At 35.3% G+C, this 22,447-nt stretch overlaps 1 protein-coding gene across 1 annotated transcript in view; it reads left to right on the forward strand.

Moving 5' to 3' along the window:
* The window catches only part of ppp1r9ba (protein phosphatase 1, regulatory subunit 9Ba), a 59,750-nt gene that overhangs the window by 18,495 nt on the left and 18,808 nt on the right, over positions 1-22,447 (forward strand). Inside the window, exons 3-5 of the mRNA XM_051104524.1 lie at positions 17,541-17,673; positions 19,748-19,868; positions 20,999-21,103. Coding sequence (XP_050960481.1) covers positions 17,541-17,673; positions 19,748-19,868; positions 20,999-21,103 — 359 coding nt within the window. The remainder of the gene's footprint in view (positions 1-17,540; positions 17,674-19,747; positions 19,869-20,998; positions 21,104-22,447) is intronic.

Below are 22,447 nucleotides of genomic sequence, written 5' to 3' on the forward strand. Positions count from 1 at the left end.
CAGCGAAGGGACTTGGAGTGGAGGCAGGCACAGAGCCAGAGCTGCCTTTCCATCTCTGTTTTCTTATTAAACTCATTTGTTGTATTCACATCCTGACAGCACCACTGCAGATTCGGTCCCCTGCTTTGCCTGCTGTTAGTAGTTTAAGGGAAGTTCACCAAATAAAAGTAGTCATAATTTGCTAACGTTTCATGAGCACCAAGTCGGCATGTTAGAATAAAGGTCAAGCGACACTGAAGACTGGAATAATGGCTTTATTCCAGCTTTGCATCAAAGGAATAAACTGCATTTTAAAATATATTCAAATTCAAACTGTCTTTTTAAATTGTAAGTATATTTTGCTATTTTACTGTATTTTATGATCAATAAATGCAGCCTTGGTGAGCGTAATAGACTTTCAGTTAAATGGTAGTGTTATTAGAAAATTATGACAGAATTTTAATTTTAGCACTATCCCTTTAAATCTTGTCTGGATGTTTTCTAATGTTCCCGAAACAGATTGGCTAGAATTACTGATGCACAAGCCATTGAAACATGTCGTCGAGTTAATCACAAAGGCTTTAGTCATTCGGTCCCGAGAGACTGCATTCCAGCGCTCTGAATAGCAAGTCCTGATGTCAAGAGACTGTAATACAATTACTTACATTTGTGTGTTTGTGCTGGAAAATTCTGGAGCAGCTGGTCAGTCCATAGATCAATATTAAGGTAATATTAGTGGAAGCAGGACCGGCCATTGTGGCCTGGACGGGAAGCCCTAAAGGTATGCGTGTGTAACCGTGATTGTTTTTCCTTCATCTGGTAAGCCTGTTTATTTTACTCAAGCGGCACTTGTAGCGTTCACTGACGCTAGCTATGTTTCCATCCAAAGCTGTGAAGTGGAATATCGCATAAAAGATTTGTAAACCTAAGGCCTGTTCATCATCAGAGCCCTTTACCCTTCAAGTACGCCAAGTGTTTTTACATGCATTTAAAAACTTTACATGCATTTAAGGGGACATTGGATGCAAAGTTCACTCTTACATGCTGTTTGCATATAAATGTGTGTGAACAAACCACCCTACAATGATAAAAATCCAGCCACTCCTTTTTTTTAATCCACAAAAAATCTAAACAGTTTTAATTATCAAGCCGTTTTGATTTCCTGAGCAGTATGATGTCATACTGCTCAAGCCCCTCCCACGACCACTGACGGACTGTCCTGTATTAGCATATTCCTGCCCTCAGCCAGTTGTATGCTATCCTTCAGCTGTAATGACAACAATGTCTCGTAAGCAGTGCAGGTGTTTTGTATTTGGATGTAAGAGTGAACATAAGAGTCTTCATTTTTCTCCCGACATCAAAGTCATTGAGGACGCAGCGGATAAGCATCTGATGTCCCCTTTAAATCAAACTAAAGTGAAAGTTTGTCTTTTTAAGATGTCAGTCCGATGCAAGATGTTTAGTCCATTTACACAAACTTACTTTTAGCTCTTCTTCCATGTCAGTTCACCCATAATGTCACAAAGCAAACAGCAGTGAGTAAGCTGAGGTCAAATGTGCTCAGGACTCACAGCCACTTGATGGGATTAAACCAACAGGTTGATTCTTAAGGATTAGCAGCATGTCTTGGGAGATTAGAGGAGTGCAGTCTGTAATCTATAATAACCTTTGACTGCGTTTCATGTTTTCACAGATTTTAATACAGTAATACACTACGGTACAAAAGTTGGAGGTCACTAAGATTTTTTTTGGACAGAAATTAGCAAGGACACATTAAATTGTTAAAAAAAAGTGACAGTACAGACATTTAAAATGCTACAAAAGCTTCAAATAAATGCTTTTGCTTTGAAATGTGTATTCATCAAAGAATTTCAAAAAAATGTACCATAGTTTCTGCAGAAATGTTAAGAAGCGCAACTATTTTCTACATTGTTGATAATAAATGTTTCAAATCATCATATTAGAATGATTTCTGAAGGATCATGTGACACTGAAGTAATGATGCTGCCATCACAGAAATTAATTATATTTTAATATGTATTCAAATACTGTTTTACAATATTACTGTTTTTACTGAATTTTTGATAAATGCAGCCTTGGTGAGCACAGGAATAAATAAATAAATACATAAATCATACCGACCCCAAACATTTGAACAGTGGAGTTATCGTGCTGCATATTACATAATTTGATTTACATTTGACAGCTGCAGTTACATTTTAGTTTAGTTTTGCTTAGATTAAAGGGTTAGTTCACCCAAAAATGAAAACTTACTGTATGTAATTACTCACCCTCATGTTGTTTCAAACCCGTAAGACCTTCGCTCATCTTCTGAACACACTAAAAATAAATCGTTGAGAAAACATAAAAATACTTTGTTTAGCCAACTTACATTTGTTTGTATATGTAATGCTGATTGTCTTATTTTACTAATAGAAGTATTCCCGTCATAGCAACTGAAACAACAGTTACTATCATTGAGGTAATGTATTTTTTTCAGTTTCCTGAATGAAAAAAAGAATGTGTAAAAAGTCACCACTTTATCAATTTTATGTTTATTTACGAATGGCAAACAGTGGATTGTTATAGAAACCTTAATGGATAGCTTAGTCTAATATGTAAACAACATTGTCTTTGTTTGTAATGCATCTTACAAGACTAAGATATCCAGGAAATGGATATAAGTGGTTTAGGCCTCAAATCTAAAAACATAAACCTCAAAAATGTTGGCAATCAACAAATGTTAAAAAGATGAGCTTGTTACGTCACAGTACAACAAATAACTAACAATACTGACAAAACAACAACAAACACGTTTAAATAAAGTCAGCAAACAGCAAAACACTAATCCTATTATTCATAATACAATAATATTATTCATGCCTGGAACTCACAAAGCCATAACATTTCAACAGTATGAAATTCTTTGTTCAGACAACTGTATTTGACTAGTTGGGACAGCATTTGGGGCAATTTTGCTGGTCTGACAAGGGTTTTTATGTTGTTTCAAGAAAAGACCATTTTTTAGTATTTGAGACTCAAAATGTTTTGTAAACTGGAAAATACGCATTTGCATTTTTTTACAGTGTAGACACAAACTTCAAGAATGTTGGCAGTCAACAAATGTTAAAAAGATGAGCTCTTTACATCACAGTGCAGCAAATAACTAACAGTAATGATAAAACAACAACAAAAAAGTTTAAAGTAAGTCAGCAAACAATAATCCTATAACAGTAACTGCTTTATTTATTAATGCTGCAACATTTCGAAAATATGAAATTCTTTGTTCAGACAACTGAGTTTGACTAGTTGGGACAACATTTGGGGTAATTTTGTTGGTCTGACAAGGCAATACGTGTTTTAGTATTTGAAACTCAAAATATTTAGTAAACTGAAAAATATGCAGTTGCAGTTTTTACAGTGCACAAATTAAGATATTTTTTTCCATGAAATCCGAGAGCTTTCTGACCCTGTATAGACAGCAATGCAACTGGTGCAGAAAGGTATTCAAATGGCTAAATAAAGTCGTCATTTTTGTTTTCTTTGCGCACAAAAGGTATTCTTGTAGTTTCATAACATTACGGTTGAACCACTGATGTCACATGGACTATTTTAACAATGTCCTTAGTACCTTTCTGGCTCTTGAACATGGTAGCTAAGTTGCTGTCTATGCAGGGTCAGAAAGCGCTCAGATTTCATCAAAAATATCTTAATTTGTGTTCCCAAGATGAACAAAGCTCTTACAGGTTTCAAACAACATGAGAGTAATTAATGACAGAATTAGCATTTTTGGCTGAACTAACCTTTATGACAAGCTATTTTGCATAAGATAAGTTTTGCTAGCAGACATAAGCAGGAAATCCCTCTGGTGTCTGAAGCAGCCTTCTACTAATTTGTTTATGTTCAAATTAGATATCAAGATGCAAAAGCTCCATGTCCATGAGTGTTTTGTGTTGTTCGGTGTGTGCTTGTTTACTATGAACGGAGTGTGTGTGTCTTTGCTTCTCTTAACCCTACTGCACTACAGAGCTCTTAGCTTGTGTATTCACTGTGAGTTAGTGGTCTCTTTTAAACACATATATGAAAAAGCCTACTTTATCAGCCACTTCCACAAATGGAAACCATTAAATTGCGCTACAATTGCCGGAAGAAAAAAAATACAGGTGAAGACACAACATGTTTTTTTACCTTTTATTAGTTTTAAAGATTTTCGCTTCACAACAACTAAATACTGTCTACAAAGGATGTGTCAGAGCAACCGTTGCAAATCATTTGACCTTTGTGTCAGTTCATCATAAGTAGTATAAGGCATCAGCTTACTGTCGGAGACTCAGAATCACTGTTTATAATAAGTTTTATTGTCTGCAATCATGTTGCGTCCTGCCGCTCACATCTGGTGTGGACACAGTATAATACTATGAATTTTTTCACATTTCACCAATACAGGACTATTAGTCAGACATATTGCACGAGCCAAATTCATTTCAACGAGTCCTGTTCACACATGACCTCTAAATGGAAAAATGTAATTACATTTGCTGCGAAGGCGCCTACTGTCACATTTTCCCTCAAATAAATGCGTGTGACCTCTCAACTCTGTCACAGATGAGGAAGGGTGAGAGCTGTAGACTTGCTCTGGGTGTATTTTCCTAGATGGATAAATGGATGTTTGTATTTTAATGATGATTAGATGTTTTTTTTTGTTTTTTTTTTGGTGGATACTTGCTTGACATTTATGCTGTAGAGGATAAATACTGTGATTCATTAAAAAATTGAGGGGGAAGAAAAACATTGAATAATCTTGTTTGTGTTTCAAATTCTGCATTTTGGGCAAACCAGGCCTGGAAACTGTAAAATAAAAAAATCATTATGCACTGATGCAGGAGATCGGTTGATTGATCAATTGATCTGTTGATTGATTCGCTTCCCTTTAATGCCAGTCAGGATCAATAGCACACAAATGGGTGTTTTAGCCATGGATAGATTTTACTGCTAAAATTAAACTCGATTTTACGTCTTGGAGTGCTAAGTTTGAGTAAGCTGTTATTTGAAAGGAGGAACAAGAGTAGAAATTACATTTACACGGAGGAGCTCTATAAGGGTGATAATAGTAATAGTTGATGTGGACTGATTAGTGGACTTTGCCACCTTTGACAAGCAGCGCCAATTTTAAAGTACTATGGGGTTTTTTACCCTGCTTGGTGAAGCTGTGATCATAATCAACAACTTCCTGTTGTTGGCTTCCTGTTTCTTTGCGTGTTGCGTTTATTTTTCGTGAAAATGAGTGAAAGGTTGCTCACTGTATCTTATTTTTCAGTTTCATTTTTTGTATCTTATCACAGACCCAAAGCCCTAATCTTACATGCCTTCCTGAGGGTTTCAAATGCACCTGAAGATCCTGATTTGCACTGTGCAAGGTGCAACTAAACTTCTAATGAAGGCTTTTTTTCTTTTTGGAGAAGGATTGTGGTTTGAAAAAAATAGTTCAGATGATGGGAGTGCTTCTAATTGCTTAGAAGGCAGAATATTAGTCATCTCAAGCCCATTGACTGAGGAAGGGACTTTGGGATGTGTGCCACCTGATTACAAAAAAAAAGGATGTGTGCCATCTTATTATGTACTTTTAGTGACTTTTAAAACTGGATTAGGGTCAACTTCCTCTGTTCACATCAGAGCTACAGCTGTTTCAAAAGAGAAATCACCTCTGAATGATATACTTGTTTATTAAAGGAAATACAGGAAGTCAGAGTCTGGGTTAGTTTTTGGCACAGTTTAAAAAAAGGTTTTTTTAAATGATATATATTTAACACTGAACCACAAAACCATCATAAAGGTCAACTTTTTAGAATTGAGATTTATACATCATATGAAAGCTGAATAAATAAGCTTTCCATTGATGTATGGTTTGTTAGGATAGGATATATATTATTTAGTCAAGATACAACTATTTGAAAATCTGGAATCTGAGGGTGCAAAAAAATCAAAATATTGAGAAAATTGCCTTTAAAGTTGTCCAAATGAAGTTCTTAGCAATGCATATTACCACTAAAAAAGTATGTTTTGACATATTTATGGTAGGAAATTTACGAAACAAGAACATGATCTACTTAATATCCTAATGATTTTGGCATAAAAGAAAAATCTATCATTTTGACCCCTACAATGTATTGGCTATCGCTACAAATACACCTGTGCTACTTAAGACTGGTTTTGTGGTCTAGAGTCACATATAATAATAATAATGATAATAATAATAATAATAATAATATATTTTTTTATTATTATGATTTGCAACTTTTTTTTACAGTGTACAGCTGTGAAAATGTGCAATGTACAAAAGAGTTTTGAACGAAAACATAATATAAAACCACTGTTTTAATTTATTGATTTCTGTTGTTATCACCTTCAAGAGCTGCTGTAAATTATTTCTGAAACAGAAAATATTTGTGTCATCACCAAATAATAATAATTATTTTTTATTTTGTCACATGTCATTGATATAATTTATAAACAGTTCTGGACCTAAGATCGATCCCTGCCATAAGCCACAAGTTTGTTTTAGTGTATGTGTTATTACTTTGAATTAGCTTTGTTATATATTTATATTTTCAGTGGAATCTTAATTTAAATGTTTAATTTTATAATATAATAATATTTAGGTTTAATTTATGTTTTTTTTTTTTTTTAGGTTTAGTTTTATTTATTTATTTAATAATTGTAGTGCTTCGATAATTTATTTCAGTTTATTTCAGTACATTTTCTAATTTTCATTTAAAGTTTTTCATCCAGTATTTGTATTTTGTTATATTTTAGCTTTATTTTGATTAACCAAAAAAATAATTTTATTAAAAACATTTGCCAAATAAGCCAAAGTAACATATTTTTCTTAAAGTGCTCCTATTATGCCTTTTCAAATATGATCTTTCATGTAGTGTGTCATGTAGCTGAATCTGAACAAACTATCTGCAAAGTTGTGAAGCCGACAGTGCACGATAAAGAAAGTTATTGTCTATCAAAAAAAAGAGTCGGCTCACAATCGCCTGAACGAGTCGTCAGGAATTCGAATCTTATTTCGTTACGGCCATACGTCACGAAGTAACACATTTGCATGATGTCCGCCCACGTTCTACGTTGCAAGCAACTTGCCCGCCCACAAACGCAGTAAAATTTCCATTTGGTTTACGTCATGTTGAGAAGACGCTGAATCCTACGCTGTGAGAGTAAATTTATTTTATATTCACTTCCAAAAGATGAATCTACAAAGATGTATTTTCTAGCGATCGTTCAAAATATGTAGTTGTGTATGTTATGTGGTGTAACAACCCTGCACATGTCTTGCTAACCGGCTAAATCATGCTTCTGTAGTTCTGTTGTTCAGCTGAGGACACACTGTAGTCTAAAAAGTTGTGATTGATGCAGCTTGACTGTCTGTCTGTCTCATTAGTTGGAGTAATGACAAAGCGGCTTTCACACCGAACGCGGAAAGCGCTGCACTATGATACCCATTCATTTCAATTGCTTGCGCCGTGTGAGGACGGCTTGTTTCTGCGTCGACCAAAGCGCACGCGCAACGGAGCTCACCACTGGCAAGCAAGGTGCGCACATCGCGCTCAAAGTTCAATGTGAAAGCCGCTAAATGCATTATACAGTGTTGAAGTTTACAACATAGAGGTGTGCCCGGTTCACTTACATAAGCAAATTGGGAGCACTTTTCCCGGTAGGCCGTGCTAACTTGTCGATCAGCCACTTCAGCCGTTTCATTGTCAAACTCTGGCTCGAATTGGTATGGTAAACTCGATGCCAGCTTTTCTATGTATTGACAAGTCTCCAGAGCTGTCATTCAGTTATGGCAATGGGCGTTTCGTTTTCCGACACGCGCTGTACGCAGTAAACCAATCATCTGACCAATCACAGCAGTGAGGGCTCACGGAAAGGAGGGGTTTAGAGAGACTGATTCTTCAAACTGCTTTGCACAAGTCGTTTACGAATCATTTAGAAATGAGGTAAAATTAAATCTGTTTTTGGAGAAAACTAAAGTGTTTTTGACCTGTTTCAGGAGACTCATAAAACAATATTAGCAACCTTTAAAATGGCATAATAGGAGCACTTTAAGGCATGATTTGATCAGACAGCCAACAGTTATACATAACAATAATGTGAAAATAGCTTTCACTTACTGCATTCTGATTCAAAGGCTGTTTATAAAAATTGTAGGCATTTAGCATGATACTTATATGCTATTCTCTTCTAGTTTTTATCCATCATCCTTTCTTATTAGGTCAGGAACATCCGTACATGCTGTATGTGACTAGTGCTATTATAACATTAGACGGCATGGCCTCAGCACATGTCTGTTTCATAAGTCTGCATATTTCATAAATGTCCAGGACTTCATAAGGTGTTCATGAATTGGACATTCAGCAAAGGATTAAATGGTAATGAAACGTCTACAAGAGAAGGACATCACTGGCTTTGTTATATGCAGATGAGTTAATCTGCATTAGATGAATATTAAATTGGAGGGGAAATGAAGGAAATGTTCAGTGCTGTTCTGACCACCCTGCTGCGTCTGTGCTGGTGTGCTCTCTCTCTCTTTCTCTCTCTCTTTCTCTTCTTGACCGGTCTGTGGGGGATTCTGTAGACCACACTGCAGCCGAATCACATGTGATTTTTTAGGGCTTTAATTATTAGGCAAACACAGGTTGCTCAGAATATTTGTCACAACCTTTCAGAACGCCCATGGTTTCTCATGTGTGCGCCGGTGTCACCTTGTGTTAGTGTTTGTGAGTGTGTTTGTGTGTGCGAGTGTGTATCGGTCTGCATGTAAAGACAATCTCCATGGCAACCGGGCGAGGAGTGTCAAAACAGTGCCTAGAGAGGCTGATTTTCACTGTGGCTCGGAGAAAGGCGTTAGCACAGTTGCTTGCTTGAAGAAGAGCGGGAAATAAACTAGTGTGATACAAAAGTGCATACAAACACACTTGTGTTTCTGTTTATTGTTGCACTTTGGGTTTCTGCATTTGTTGCATTGGGGTTGAATTGAAGATCTGGCGTAGTAAAACCCAGGTTTGGGGTTTGGATGAGGGCTGCCATTGTCACTTAAAAATGGAATGTCCCTGTAAATGCTGTAAAGCACTAAAGTACTGTACTACTTCACAATTTACCTTTAATTCAATGTTACTTGGCATTTCTTTGTATTTTTTGTCAAATTTACTAGCAGTTTTTGAGAGAAAATTGTTCCACCACCATTTTTTCTGTTCAGTTAGAAATTAGCAGATTGATCTATATATATGTATATATTTAGACATTTATCATTGATAGAATAATTTATCATGAAAATCATGAAAGTAAGTTGTATTGAATACTATTTGTGGACCGTTTGTTAAACATTTACTGATTGCAAGTAACTGCTATTTGAATATATTTTAAAACGTAATTTATTCCTGTGATGAAGGATTATTTTTTAGCATCATTACTCCAGTCTTCAGTGTCACATGATCAGAATTAATTAATTTCGTAAATTAAATGTTATTATATTATATTTTAAAAGACTGATTACATTTTTAAAGTTTTTAGACAGGATTTTTCATGATAAATTTGTATAAATCATACAAAATAAATGATAAAACACAAAATAAATAAAATGGAAAACACAGAATCTAAGGAAAAAATAAAGTGAATAAAGTTATGGGGCCTTAAATTAACAGTCGGCTTGAAAGAATGTATGAAAAAAAAATTTAATTAATGATAATTTATATATATGTGTGTTTACATGCATTCTCAAAGCATTTCCTTCCATAATAATGGTAAATGAATATTCTGATAAATATTGATATATGATACTACATATAAACAAGTCTTGCTAAGATTCAAAACATAGAATAAATAAAATCTAAATGTTTATTTTAAAGGACATTAATGAAATAAAGCTGCTGTCAGCTGTGATTGGACAGGGCAAAAATTGGGCTAGTTTTCATTCCTTTTGGGTGGGTTTTGAGATGCTAAATGATTTCAACATAATAATAATAATAATAATAATAATAATAAATATTTTTGAGCAGCGAATCAGAATATTAGAATGAATTCAAAATCATGTGACTGGAATAATGATGCAAAAAAAATCTGCTTTGAAATCACAGTTCTATATAAAAATGTGATGCCACCATTAAAAGCATCACAGTTTTATATATATTTTAAAAAACCTTTGAAAAACCCATATTGATCAACCACCACTCTATCTTAAAATCTCACTCTGTTTCATTCACACATTCACTTGAAATCAACACACACAGCTTTATATGTACTGATGATGACTCGTAAATGCATGTGCTTGTGTGTGTGTTTGTGTGTGTGTGGCTGCTCACATTCCAGGACCCTCCACATCTTCCTGTATGCAGCTTTAAGTTTGTGGCATGCAGATAAACGAGGGTTTGTTTGTGTGTGTGTGTGAGGGAGGGAGGGGAGCAGGCTGCTGTAATGCTAACACACTGCACTGTCCCTCTGCATACCAGTGAGAGTTTAAAGTGTGTGAGCCAAAAACACACAGTCAAACCATCTGCATTCCACATGCACACACTGCAAATGCATGTGCGGTTCAGACCTCGAATTTATTAACAGTCACTGTAATTTATTGTTTTTAGTGTCATGTGCTTGTTCTGTTGGTATGGCAGATCTTTGAAGTACGGTGCTTCAAGCAGGCTGAATTTCTTGTCATTTACGTCTTTGATAAGTGAGAATAATGACAGGAAATGAGCCACAAGACTCATATGGTGGTAATATGAACCTTAGTCAGGCTTGACACCATTTGACACAAATGAAAATGAGTTTGTGAAGAATAGATGTGCCATCCATTCAGTTGGTTTCAAAAGATTTCAGTAGGTCTTAGGCCACAACTAATTTAAATGGTATTGTAATTGTATTTATATGTTTGTTTATTTTGGGGAGGTTTTGGACTCCCTGGAGGTTCCTGGACCCTAGTTTTAAAAAACGTGTTTGGTATTGTTTTAATTTGCATTAAATGAAGTGTGGCATGAACTCTGACTGAGGTCTGCGAAGACTATGAGTTCTTTTCTGCTATGTGGAAACAGAGTTCGCAGAGGTTGCATGTGTTTCAGACACATCTGGCCTGTGAATTTCTGTCGTCCCGTCCAACATTCCATCTGAGAGAGAGGTACAGAAAGGGAGACACCAAAAAGAGACAGAAAGATGGAACAGACTCCTAGCCAACGACAGACAACCCACAGATGGCACTTGGCACGTCACTGTTTGAACTGGCCTGTAAGACCTGACTGACCAAATCTGTGTTTACTGGAATGCAGTGATCCCAGAATTCAACTTTATGGCATTTTATCTATTCATCTTTAGTCAGAAATCACATATGCGGTGATGCAGGCAATGTAGACGTGATTTCATTATTATATACATTTGCATTGCACAGCCGTCAAGAGGAAGCAGGGGGAGGGAGAGAACGAGAAAAGGGGGAAAAATGGCACAACGATGTCATAATCACAATCGCCAAGCCGGGCCGTTGCCATGGAGACAGAGACATGTGAGCAGGCCGATGGCATTCACAGTGAGGGTGCTCCGACCTGCTGTTCACTTCAAGCACCGCGATAGAGGGAGTATTTTTAGATAAGAGATCGAGCGATCTGAGGAAGGGAGGAGTGACCCAGAGAAGAGACGGAGGTGTGAGAGAGAAATAAAATGGTAGTGTGGTACATGAAATCTAGCTGTGCTGGAACAATTCTGATGGTAGCTGATTTTACCTGGTTTCTAGGTGGTCTAGATGGGTTTCAAGATAATAAACCAGCTACCGTTTTTTAGAAATCACCTTGAGCACCTTAAGCAAATTTGCCACAGTTTTCCCACCAGATGAAGGTAATATCAAATGCAGTTCATTTTACGAAATTTCAAGATTTTGTTTGGCGTCTTAGGAAATTAAAATGATGAAATGTACTCCTCATGTACTCATTCCCCTCTCAATCCAAACCTAGGGACCTATGATTTCCATTATGCAAAAAATGCAGACGGAATTGCAGAATCCAGTCATAAAAATGGAATTTACTGTATAACGCGGAATGTTACAGAATTTTCCAAATTTGGTATGAGTAAATCAAAAGTAGGTCAATACACTTAAATCCAAACACAAAATGGACTAGTGTCTGTGAATATTACACCAAAAAGACTATTTAAATATGAATCCTGCATGTTCTGCATATCTCTGTGCGAATGAATGGCACAGATGCGCAATTTTGTTTACTACACACGAAGTGTAGTACACTCGCTGTGTTTTCAGCTTCTGCCGCCTCAATATACGAATATATGAACACTTAAACATAAACTCTAGAACTGCTCTGAGAGTCACTTCATGAGCATGTTACCACGTCTTGTGAGAAAAACTATCATAGTATCTTATACAAACAGAAGCTTGAAGGTCTTCACAGCAACCCATCAAAATAAAAGTTTGCTTTAACTTGAAGAAACTGTTGCAGATATATATTGCTTATGTAATGATAGTACTACTACAAATGATAAAATCATGATTAAAACATTATTTTTAAGGAATATTTACCAGAATTTATATACCAGAAAAATGTAAATACACAAAACAGTATTTCTGAAAAAAATAAAATAAATATATGAATCAAATAAACAAATTCTTATAATACTAGTTAATTAGAGATGCTTTTGATTAATCAAATTTAATGAAACCATTAAAATGGAAACCAGGAAATTAATGGAAAACACAGAATTTGGTAAAAATAAAACTGAATTTGGAAAAAAAATAGGGCCTTAAAAATGTAATTATTGTTGAACTTTTAATAAATTGCTGTTAAACTGTATAAGTTTCATGATTGCAATTAATGAGACATGTTTTCTGATTTATATATATATATATATATATATGTAAAAAATTCAAAAGGAAAAAAATTGAATTTTGGAAAAAATAAAATAAAACTTTTATGGAGGCCCTACAAACCTGTATGACTTAATTTCCTCTGTAGACTGAAAAGAGAGGATATTTGAAGAAGGTCTTTTCCATTCGCTTCATTCGTGACTATAGCTGTTAAGAGCCATAAACAAGTCCATATGACTCATGCGCTATATTCCATATCTTCTCAAGCCATATGATAGCTTTGTCTGAGAGCGGACACATATTGAAGTTATTCACTGATAATCTTGCCCTTCTGTGGGCTGTTAACCGCTGTGACTAAGTCAAAAAGTCAAAAAGTTCAATTTAAATGGTTAGTTCGCCCATTATTTACTCACCCTAAAGGCATCCTAAGTGTATATGACTTGCTTCTTTCAGGCGAATACAATCAAAGTTCCGGCTCCTTCAAGCTTTATAACAGCAATGAGCAGGTGTTTCTCTTTAACAGTCCAAAAAAAGTCCAGTAAAGTGCATCCATCCATAATAAAAAGTGCCTCACATGGATCCGGGGGTTAAATAAAGGCCTCCTCTAGCAAAATGATGCATTTTTGTAAGAAAAATATCCATATTTAAAACATAATAATCACTTTTTTCTAGCTTGCGCTAACTGTTGTACACGGAAGCTGTTCCGGGCAAATGATGTAGGATGTTGGCGTTGCATATGCGTGAATGTCCAGTGGAGAGAGCAAAACAAAACAGCTGTCATGAATTAGAAGAGCAAAACAAGGATTTGTAAAGAAAAATGTTGGAGGATTTGGATATAAGCCAAGAAGAGACTGGTTTTCCTTTGCTAAAGTGAGGAAACTTTGCTTCCTTTGCTCCTGTAAACAAACGTTGGTTTTCGTGAGACTCACAGGCACATGCGCAATGCATACATCCAACAGCATCCACCCGTAGTGGCTTCTGTGTACAACTGTTAGCACAAGCTAGATTAAAGTGATTATTATGTTTTAAATATGGATATTTTTCTTACAAAAAATCGATTCACTACAAGAGAACTTTATTCACCCCTTGGAGCTGTGTGAGGCAATTTTTATTATAGGTGGATGTACTTTATTAGACTTGTTTTGACCTGTTAAAGAGAAACACCCACCCATTGCATTATAAAGGAACCACAACAATTTTTAATACATCTCCTGATTGCATTCGTCTGAAAGAATGAAGTCATATACACCTCGGATGCCCTGAGCGTGAGTAAATAATGGGCAAATTTTCATTTTTGGGTGAACTAACCCTTTAATAACCAGCTTAAGCCTCTTGAGGTAGTTCTTTTGAGCTATTCATTCATAGTTCATTCGTAGACTCTGGTATGGTCAAAATTATATAGACTGTTATGGTGCTTTTTAGAGCTCTTGTCAAAATGAACTGTCTGTGTATCAACAAGACCTGCATAAAATGTTCTGTTCCGCAAAAGAAAAGAAAGTAATATTTGAAAACATTTTCATTTTGAAGGTAAACTATTCCTTGAAATGAAAAGAATAAGAGAAAAATTTATACGGGGTGAGCATATGAAAAAAAAGGAGATGAAATAAGAGGAAGCTAGTGGTTGTGAAAGACACAAGCTGAGTGGGATGGGGTAGGCTGAGGAAGTTGAAAATGACTAAACAAAAATGAAAAAAAAGAGAAGCTAAGTGGAAAAAAGTAAACGTCTGCAATTTTGCCGCATTATGTCCTCTTGTACCCAACTATGATATGCAGTTTTCTGTAGTTTTTCCAAGAAAAAAAGAAGTTGACAGCAGCACCAGAGGAGAGACAGATGGGCAATGAGCGTTACTCAGCTACTGTCGTACATTTCTACAATCAGCAGTTTTTGATATAATTATGATTTCCCACTGCAGTAGAGCATGGGAAGAGATTGAATCAGAAAAAGAAATGAGGGTAGGGTGTTTTAATCATTCATCTGTAAAACTTTGCCTTCTTTGAAATAACGGTTTGCCATCAGTCAGAATGTTGTTCGGAATAAGTGATGAACTTTGTTATCTGTATTAAGCAATGATGCGTTGGCGGAAAAATCTAGTCAGATGATTGAAATAGATATATTTCTTATACAACTTGGGCTGTGGTCTAAAAATATATTTTTAGATCTATTATCATGTTATAAAAATTAAAAATCAAATTAATGACAAAATCTGTTATTCAACCATAAGCACTAAATATTTCTATATTTTTGAACAGGTCTGCTGAATAATTGGTTAAGTGAATCTTTCAATGATTCGGTTCTTGTTTTGTTCCCAAATGACTCTACGTTTTTGAATGAGTCTGTTGAATGAATCATTCAAGCAATTTACACACTTGTCACTCACTTGATAGTGTCAAAATGGAAAAAGTGCCTTCCTGTATTTTGCTCTGTTTTGCTACTCACCTCTCAGTGCTTGTAACGTAGGCTTTAGCAAGAGAGGAAAAAATAATTTTCAAAGACGACCCTAAACAGGAAGCTGTTACCACCAGATATTCAGCAGATGTACACAAGTGCTGTCTAAAGACTCATGGGTAAACTGTGCTTCTTTATATAGAATGGCACTCTTTTTTTCAGCTTGCTGTTGTAGTTCTCAACTATTATAAATGAACCCACTGTGATACAGCCATATGCTGGTGCGGTTTCAGAGCCCCGGTATCTCTGACGGAGAACATGATGCATGACTGTATCTGTATAAACTGCTGCTTTAGCTGTGCGGTTAGTGGTGCCCAGAGCTATAGAAAAAAAAAAAACGGCTTTACTGAAGAAGATGACTTAAGCACTGAACTGTTTTCCCAAAGGTGTGTAATTTCCACTAGCTGTACCAAATGAAACACTAAAATAATGATTGTCTCCCATACACTCCATCTGTCTAACACTGTTTGGTGTGTTGGAGTAGCATGGCCCAGTTAGCACCTGCTGGTCGATGTCGTAACTGCACCATCTGGACCCAGAAAGCTTCTTTCTCCATTGATAGTTATTAATAGTTGCTTTTGCAACTAAACGGTACTCAGTACATTTTTTAACCCTGCACACTATTATATTCAGATAATATCAGATGATTTTATCACAAGGTTATTTTAAATGTAAAATGTCACTTAAAAGGATAGTTCACCCAAAAATGAAGATTAAAATGTACTCGGCTTCAAGCCATCCTAGGTGTATATGACTTTCATTTTCAGACGTATACAATCAGAGTTATATTCCAAGCTCTTCCAAGCTTTATAATGGGAGTGAATGGGTGTTTATTTTTTGAAGTCCAATAAAGTGCATCCATCCATCATAAAAAGTGATGGGCTCCAGGGGATTAATACAGGCCTTCTGAAGTGAATCCATGTGTTTTTATAAGAAAAATATCCATCTTTAAAATTTTAAAAACCATATTCTCTAGCTTCTGGTGAGAATATGTTAGTCTCGCGAGAACCAAGTTTTGTTTACAGCAAAGGAAAACCAGTCTCGTCCAACATTTTTCTTTACAAATCCTCATTTTGTATGTCTAATTCGTGACTGCTGTTTTGTTTTGCTCACTCATCTACGCTTCTGCGTTTCTCGCTTCTCACCGGATCTTACGCTACGCATACGTCCTACTTCATCTGCTGGAACACCACTCTCTCGGGAACACATGTACAACAATTAGCGGAAGCTAGAGATTACGGTTTATAAAGTTTTAAATATGGATATTTTTCTTGCGCATAGCTTCGATTCACTTCAGAAGTTCTTTATTTACCCCTGGAGTCGTGTGGAGTACTTTTTATGATAGATGAATGCACTTTTTTGGGCTTTACAATCTCAACACCCATTCACTGCCATTATAAAGCTTGGAGCAGCCAGGACATTTTTTTAATATAACTCAAATTATAAAACAGATAGTTGCGGTCCTTGATTCTGATTGGTTGAGCCACGTTTGAAGCTTTTGTAAATTACTCTACAAACATACACCTTTGTTTACATCTGTGTGTTGCTCAGCGACCACTTTGTTGCAACTACAATTGTTTCCTAGGAACTGCATTGTTTGGTGGAAGAATAGTGTTTTTATTTATATCATTACACTTTATTTGCTCTGTTTTATTTTGTGAAATTATACTATGTATATGGAATAACCGTTTTATAAAAGCAATAAGCCCCATGAAGTCGTGGTTTACAGTGAATTTATAACAGCTTAGCTTGTGCCTAACAACGCCCCTTAGCTAGTTATAAATTCACTGTAAACCATGGCTTCTTGCGGCTTATTGCTTTATTATATTCGTCTGAAAGAAGAAAGTCATATACACCTTTAGGGTGAGGAAATCATGGGGTAATTTTCATTTTTGGGTGAACTTTTGGCCCTCTTTGAATCTTTAAAGCTGCAGACTTAATTTTTCATGCCAACAATTGAAAACTTGTATTCCATGTATTTTCACCCAATGAAACAACTGTTGCAATTGTCAGCTTGAATATAATCCAGGTTAGGAAACAATATAGACCCTGTCATGGTGACTAACTGATAGACAGTGTGTGTGTGTGACCAGTATCTGAACCCAAGTCTCCTGACAGCCGGTGTTAATTAATTCATAATTCTTACAGTAATTGTCACCTGCTCTCAGTGTGAATGACTTATTGCGTCTCTAGCAGAGAAAAGCAAAAATACAATTTAAAATACGCCATACATTAAGCTTTTTGATTTTGTTTTCCCAGGTTTTCACCACATACTCGAACGAGGACTACGACAGGCGTAATGATGAGGTTGACCCCATGGCGGCTTCGGCCGAGTATGAACTGGAAAAGAGGGTGGAGAGACTGGACCTTTTCCCCGTCGAGCTGGAGAAAGGTACTTGGGCGGCCAATGGAGTTTTTCCATGTGTGTGTTTTTAGAGCCTGTGTGGTATGTTGTCTTAAGGGTCCTTAACTTCCTGTTTCTAAACAAACTGACTAAAGCAGCTTGTTTTGCTCTGTAAAGTAAGCAGCTTTTGCTGATTAGAAAATCGGAGGGGTCGGGCCCTCTCTCCTAAAGCAGTCTGGCGGTTACCATAGCTACCGCATGTGAAATATCACAGCGTAAACACAGAGGAGTTGTGTTCGGCTGTGTAGTTTTTATTTTGCGATGCTAATGTTAAAGTTACCACCGATCTGGACTAAAAAAAAGTGATTAAGAATAATATCATTTCAAGAGGATTATCTGGAATCCAATGTTTTTATAATTGCTAAATAATTATAATCTTAAAATCTGCTCAAATGATTTACAGTCACAGGATTTGTCACATACTAATTCCAGCTCATTATCCCAGTATTTAGTTATTGCCATCTAAATGCCTTAATGCGCATTTACAGTTTTTTTTTTTATTACAGTCAAAACAAAAAATATTCAGACACCAGATACAATTTTTGACATTTTTTTTACTAGTGGGTGCAAGACACTATAGTTTATTTGTGACCCTGGACCACAAAACCAGTCTTAAGTAGCACGGGCATATTTGTAGCAATAGCCAAAAATACATTGTATGGGTCAAAGGTATTGATTTGTCTTTTATGCCAAAAATCATTAGTATATTAAGTAAAGATCATGTTCCATGAAGATATTTTGTCAATTTCCTATCTAAAATATATCAAAACTTAATTTTTGATTAGTAATATGCATTGCTAAGAACTTCATTTGGACAACTTTGAAGGTGATTTTATCAATAATTAGGTTTTTTTGCAGCCTCAGATTCCAGATTTTCAAGTAGTTGTATCTCTGCCAAATATTGTTATAACAGATATTGTCTAACAAGCCATTCATGTGAGATTTATACATACGGATGATGTATAAATCTCAATTTCACAAAACTGACCCTTATGACTGGTTTTGTGGTCCAGAGTCACATTTCTGTAAGTGAGGATAGCAAAATAAAGTAAACTGTGACATATTATACCCAAAAAGTTCTCATACAGTGGACTGTCAGTAAAACTGATATAAATTTGGGACCAGAAGCTTTTGATTTGACCCTTTGACCTGACCATGTTTTGTTACATATCTTTCTATCAGTTATCTGACATTATCAAGATGAATTTGTTCTGACACAGTTCAACAGTTTAGTTCCTGTCATATTTTATTACCATATACTAAACTATAGTGAATAAAGTGTTGATAATGCAAGAGATGTTGAAGGTGTCTGAATACATTTTGGTTTGACTGTAACTTTTTTATTTTATTATTCTAATTTAAGAATAGTTTTAGTGTTTTAATTTGTTTCTGATTTAAAGAAAGTTTTCTTATAGTGATCATATGACCGATTAACCGAATCAGTAAATTCCACAGCATTACACTCTATAGACTTGTAAAAGTTGTATGATTTCTGTAATTATTTATGCACATATAACACAAAAAGACACATTTTGACGAATATTTATGCTGTCTTTTCTAAATAATAAAAGAACACTTAAAGGATTAGTTCACTTCCAGAACAAAAATTTACAGATAATGTACTCAGCCCCTTGTCATCCAAGATGTTCATGTCTTCTTTCTTCAGTCGTAAAGAAATTATGTCTTTTGAGGAAAACATTTCAGAAATTATCTCCATATAGTGGAGTTTGAGCTTCCAAAATGCAGTTTAAATGTAGCTTCAAACAATCCCAGCTGAGGGAGAAGGGTCTTATCTAGCAAAATGATTGGTTATTTTCTAGAAAAAAAAAAAATTACAATTTATATACTTTTTAACCGCTAACGCTGGCTATATTCCACATCTGTGCGATGACTTTGCATGAAGAACATACTGAAATTTAAACTTCGTTTACTAAAAAAATTCCCCTTTGCTGTCAAATCCTATTTGTATCTCTGCATACTAATACTTGGTGTTGTGTTCATTTTTGAGAAGTGTGATCAAAGCATGGAAACTGTTATTAACACTGTGTTTTCTTTCATTCAGATAAAGACGGATTGGGAATCAGCATCATCGGGATGGGTGCCGGCGCAGACATGGGCCTGGAAAAACTGGGAATCTTCGTCAAGACAGTGACGGAAGGAGGAGCCGCCCACCGAGACGGAAGGTCAGTTAGATTTACAGGACATGAGTGGGATTTATATGGATTTGAATGAAAATGAGAGTGAAAAGAAACTAGGATTCCTTTACCTTCTGTCAGTCTGTAGTACTACCAGGACATCTGCTTTCACCAGTCTGCAAAACGGATTAAATACCGAAGTCATAGATGAATCTCCAGACATGCAGTGGAAACTGTGAGACTGATGCTTTTAGACTGATATGAGACTACATTTATGCTTTTGTCAAAATGAATAGTGTCCATGGTTTTGTTATTTATGAACCAGAAGTGTATCTGGAGTTATACTCAACCAGGTATTTAGCCAACACATATGTGCATGGATAGAGGGATGGTGTTTATTGATCTATTGAGTAGAATCTGACCTTGCGATGGCATTTGAGCTCTTCAGGCCCTGGAGTGAGTCGTGGAGGTCACAGAGAAGCTATTTCTATCTGTCAAGCTCAAGAGGATTGAAAAATAACAGCAGTTCAGCCTGGAGAAGCCCAGTTTTGCTCATGACGTTTGCAGGAGATTCAGCGGGTGTTAGGAATCTTAATAAAAACTCATAACGTTTGTTATTTCTCTTCGGTTTTGAGTCAGTAGGTTCATGGTGCATTGCAGTGGCTTCTTCCTCATTTTGGCGTGACAGGCAGAAGCAGTCGACCTGGAAGCCACAGGAGACATAAAAATGTAATAAGCCAATGCTGAAATGAGCTGTCGCCACATGTGTGACAGAAGTTCTTAGATATTGAGTGGGAGACGTTTTGACCTCATCCTCACTCTCTGGCACCTCATTGGTTCTCCCGCTGTCTATCAAACGTACATGCGCCTTGGCAGACAGGCAGCCGGTGGCTGTTTTGGATGGGCCTGGAGAGTTTGACTTGTTTTATGACTGAAAGGATCGATCGATCATTTTAACAGCTTGGAATACAAGAAGAGGTTTGGTTAAGTGGGCCACTGAATCACTGCTGCTGTTGGTCAGTTTTTCAGGCCGAATAAATGATTCCTTTGGCAGTGTGAGTTTCTTTACACGTATAGTGATGAGATTGATCAGTATCTTGGCACAAGTTGTAGCAGCCATTTTACACATGCACTTCTTCTCCCTGAGCTTTTATCCTGGTTATTTTTTCTTTCGGTAGGATCCAGGTGAATGACCTGATCGTGGAGGTGGACGGAACCAGCCTGGTGGGCGTGACCCAAAATTTTGCTGCATCGGTCCTCAGGAACACCAGCGGCACTGTCAAGTAAGATAATTAAACGTTTTCACAGAGACTTCATGTGAAATCTCACAGGTCAAGGTTTGGTTGGGTGATTTATGATATTATATTATATTATATTATATTATATTATATTATACTATGTTATACTATATTATATTATATTATATTAGGGCTGGCAAACGATTAATCGCAATTAATCACATACAAAATAAAAGTTTGAGTTTGCCTAATATATGTGTGTGTACTGTGTGTAATTATTATTTATATATAAATACAAGCACATTCATGTATATATTTAAGAAATATTTATATTAAGTATATGTATTTATTGTAATTTTTATATAATTTATATTATATATATATATATATATATATTGTACATAACATATTTCTCTTAAATATATACATTAATTTGTGTGTATTTATATATACATAATAATTATACACATATATAAGACAAACTCAAACTTTTATTTTGTATACGATTAATCGCCAATAATCGTTCACCAGCCCTAATATTATATTATGTTAAATTATATTATTGGGGTTTTTTTATGTTTTTGTCAGACTATTTATTTATTTATACTTTTATTCATTTTTTTCAAACAGTCATAACAGTCATTTTGTGAATTAGTATTACATTTAAAATTACATTTAAAGAAGCCATTTCTCAAGTATTCAGTGTCATATGATCCTTCAGAAATCATTCTTTTATTTATAATCATGCATTTATTTGGAATACATTTTTCTCTAGACAATTTAAAACAGTCACTTTTGATCAATTAATTGAGTCCTTGCTGAATAAAAGTATTTATTTCCTTAAAAATAAAAAACAAAGTTGTCCCAAACTTTTAAATGGCAGTGTGTTTGTGATAGAATTACATACATAAAATAATTCTGATATATTCACTTTAAAAAATATTTAGACCAATGCCAAATTTCTTTATTTCTGTATCCAAACAATTAAAAAAAAAGAATCATTGGAGTATTATCAGACTTTGTGTTTACAGAGATCCACTGCTTCATTTTGAACTTTTGTTGCACATGTTTTTTGTACCAAAAATTCAGGTAGACCTCAGGTTTTAGTGTTTTAGAATTTAATTTCCCTCTATTTAATCTATCATTATCTTCTGTTTTCTCTAGTGCTGTTAAATCAATATAAATACACACACATACATATACAAACTAAAAGACAAATACAATAAAACAAGGACACAAATTAAATAAAAGGACCCTATGAAATCTGTTTCATTTCTTCCCGAATTCCATTTTATTTTTTCCAAATTCTATATATTTTTTTTTTTTTTTCATTTTAATTTTTCTGGATTCCGTTTTTATTTTTTTTTTTTTTTTGGTCTAATTAATTGA

This window comes from Labeo rohita, chromosome 3 (genome assembly GCF_022985175.1).
Source record: "Labeo rohita strain BAU-BD-2019 chromosome 3, IGBB_LRoh.1.0, whole genome shotgun sequence".
NCBI lineage: Eukaryota > Metazoa > Chordata > Actinopteri > Cypriniformes > Cyprinidae > Labeo > Labeo rohita.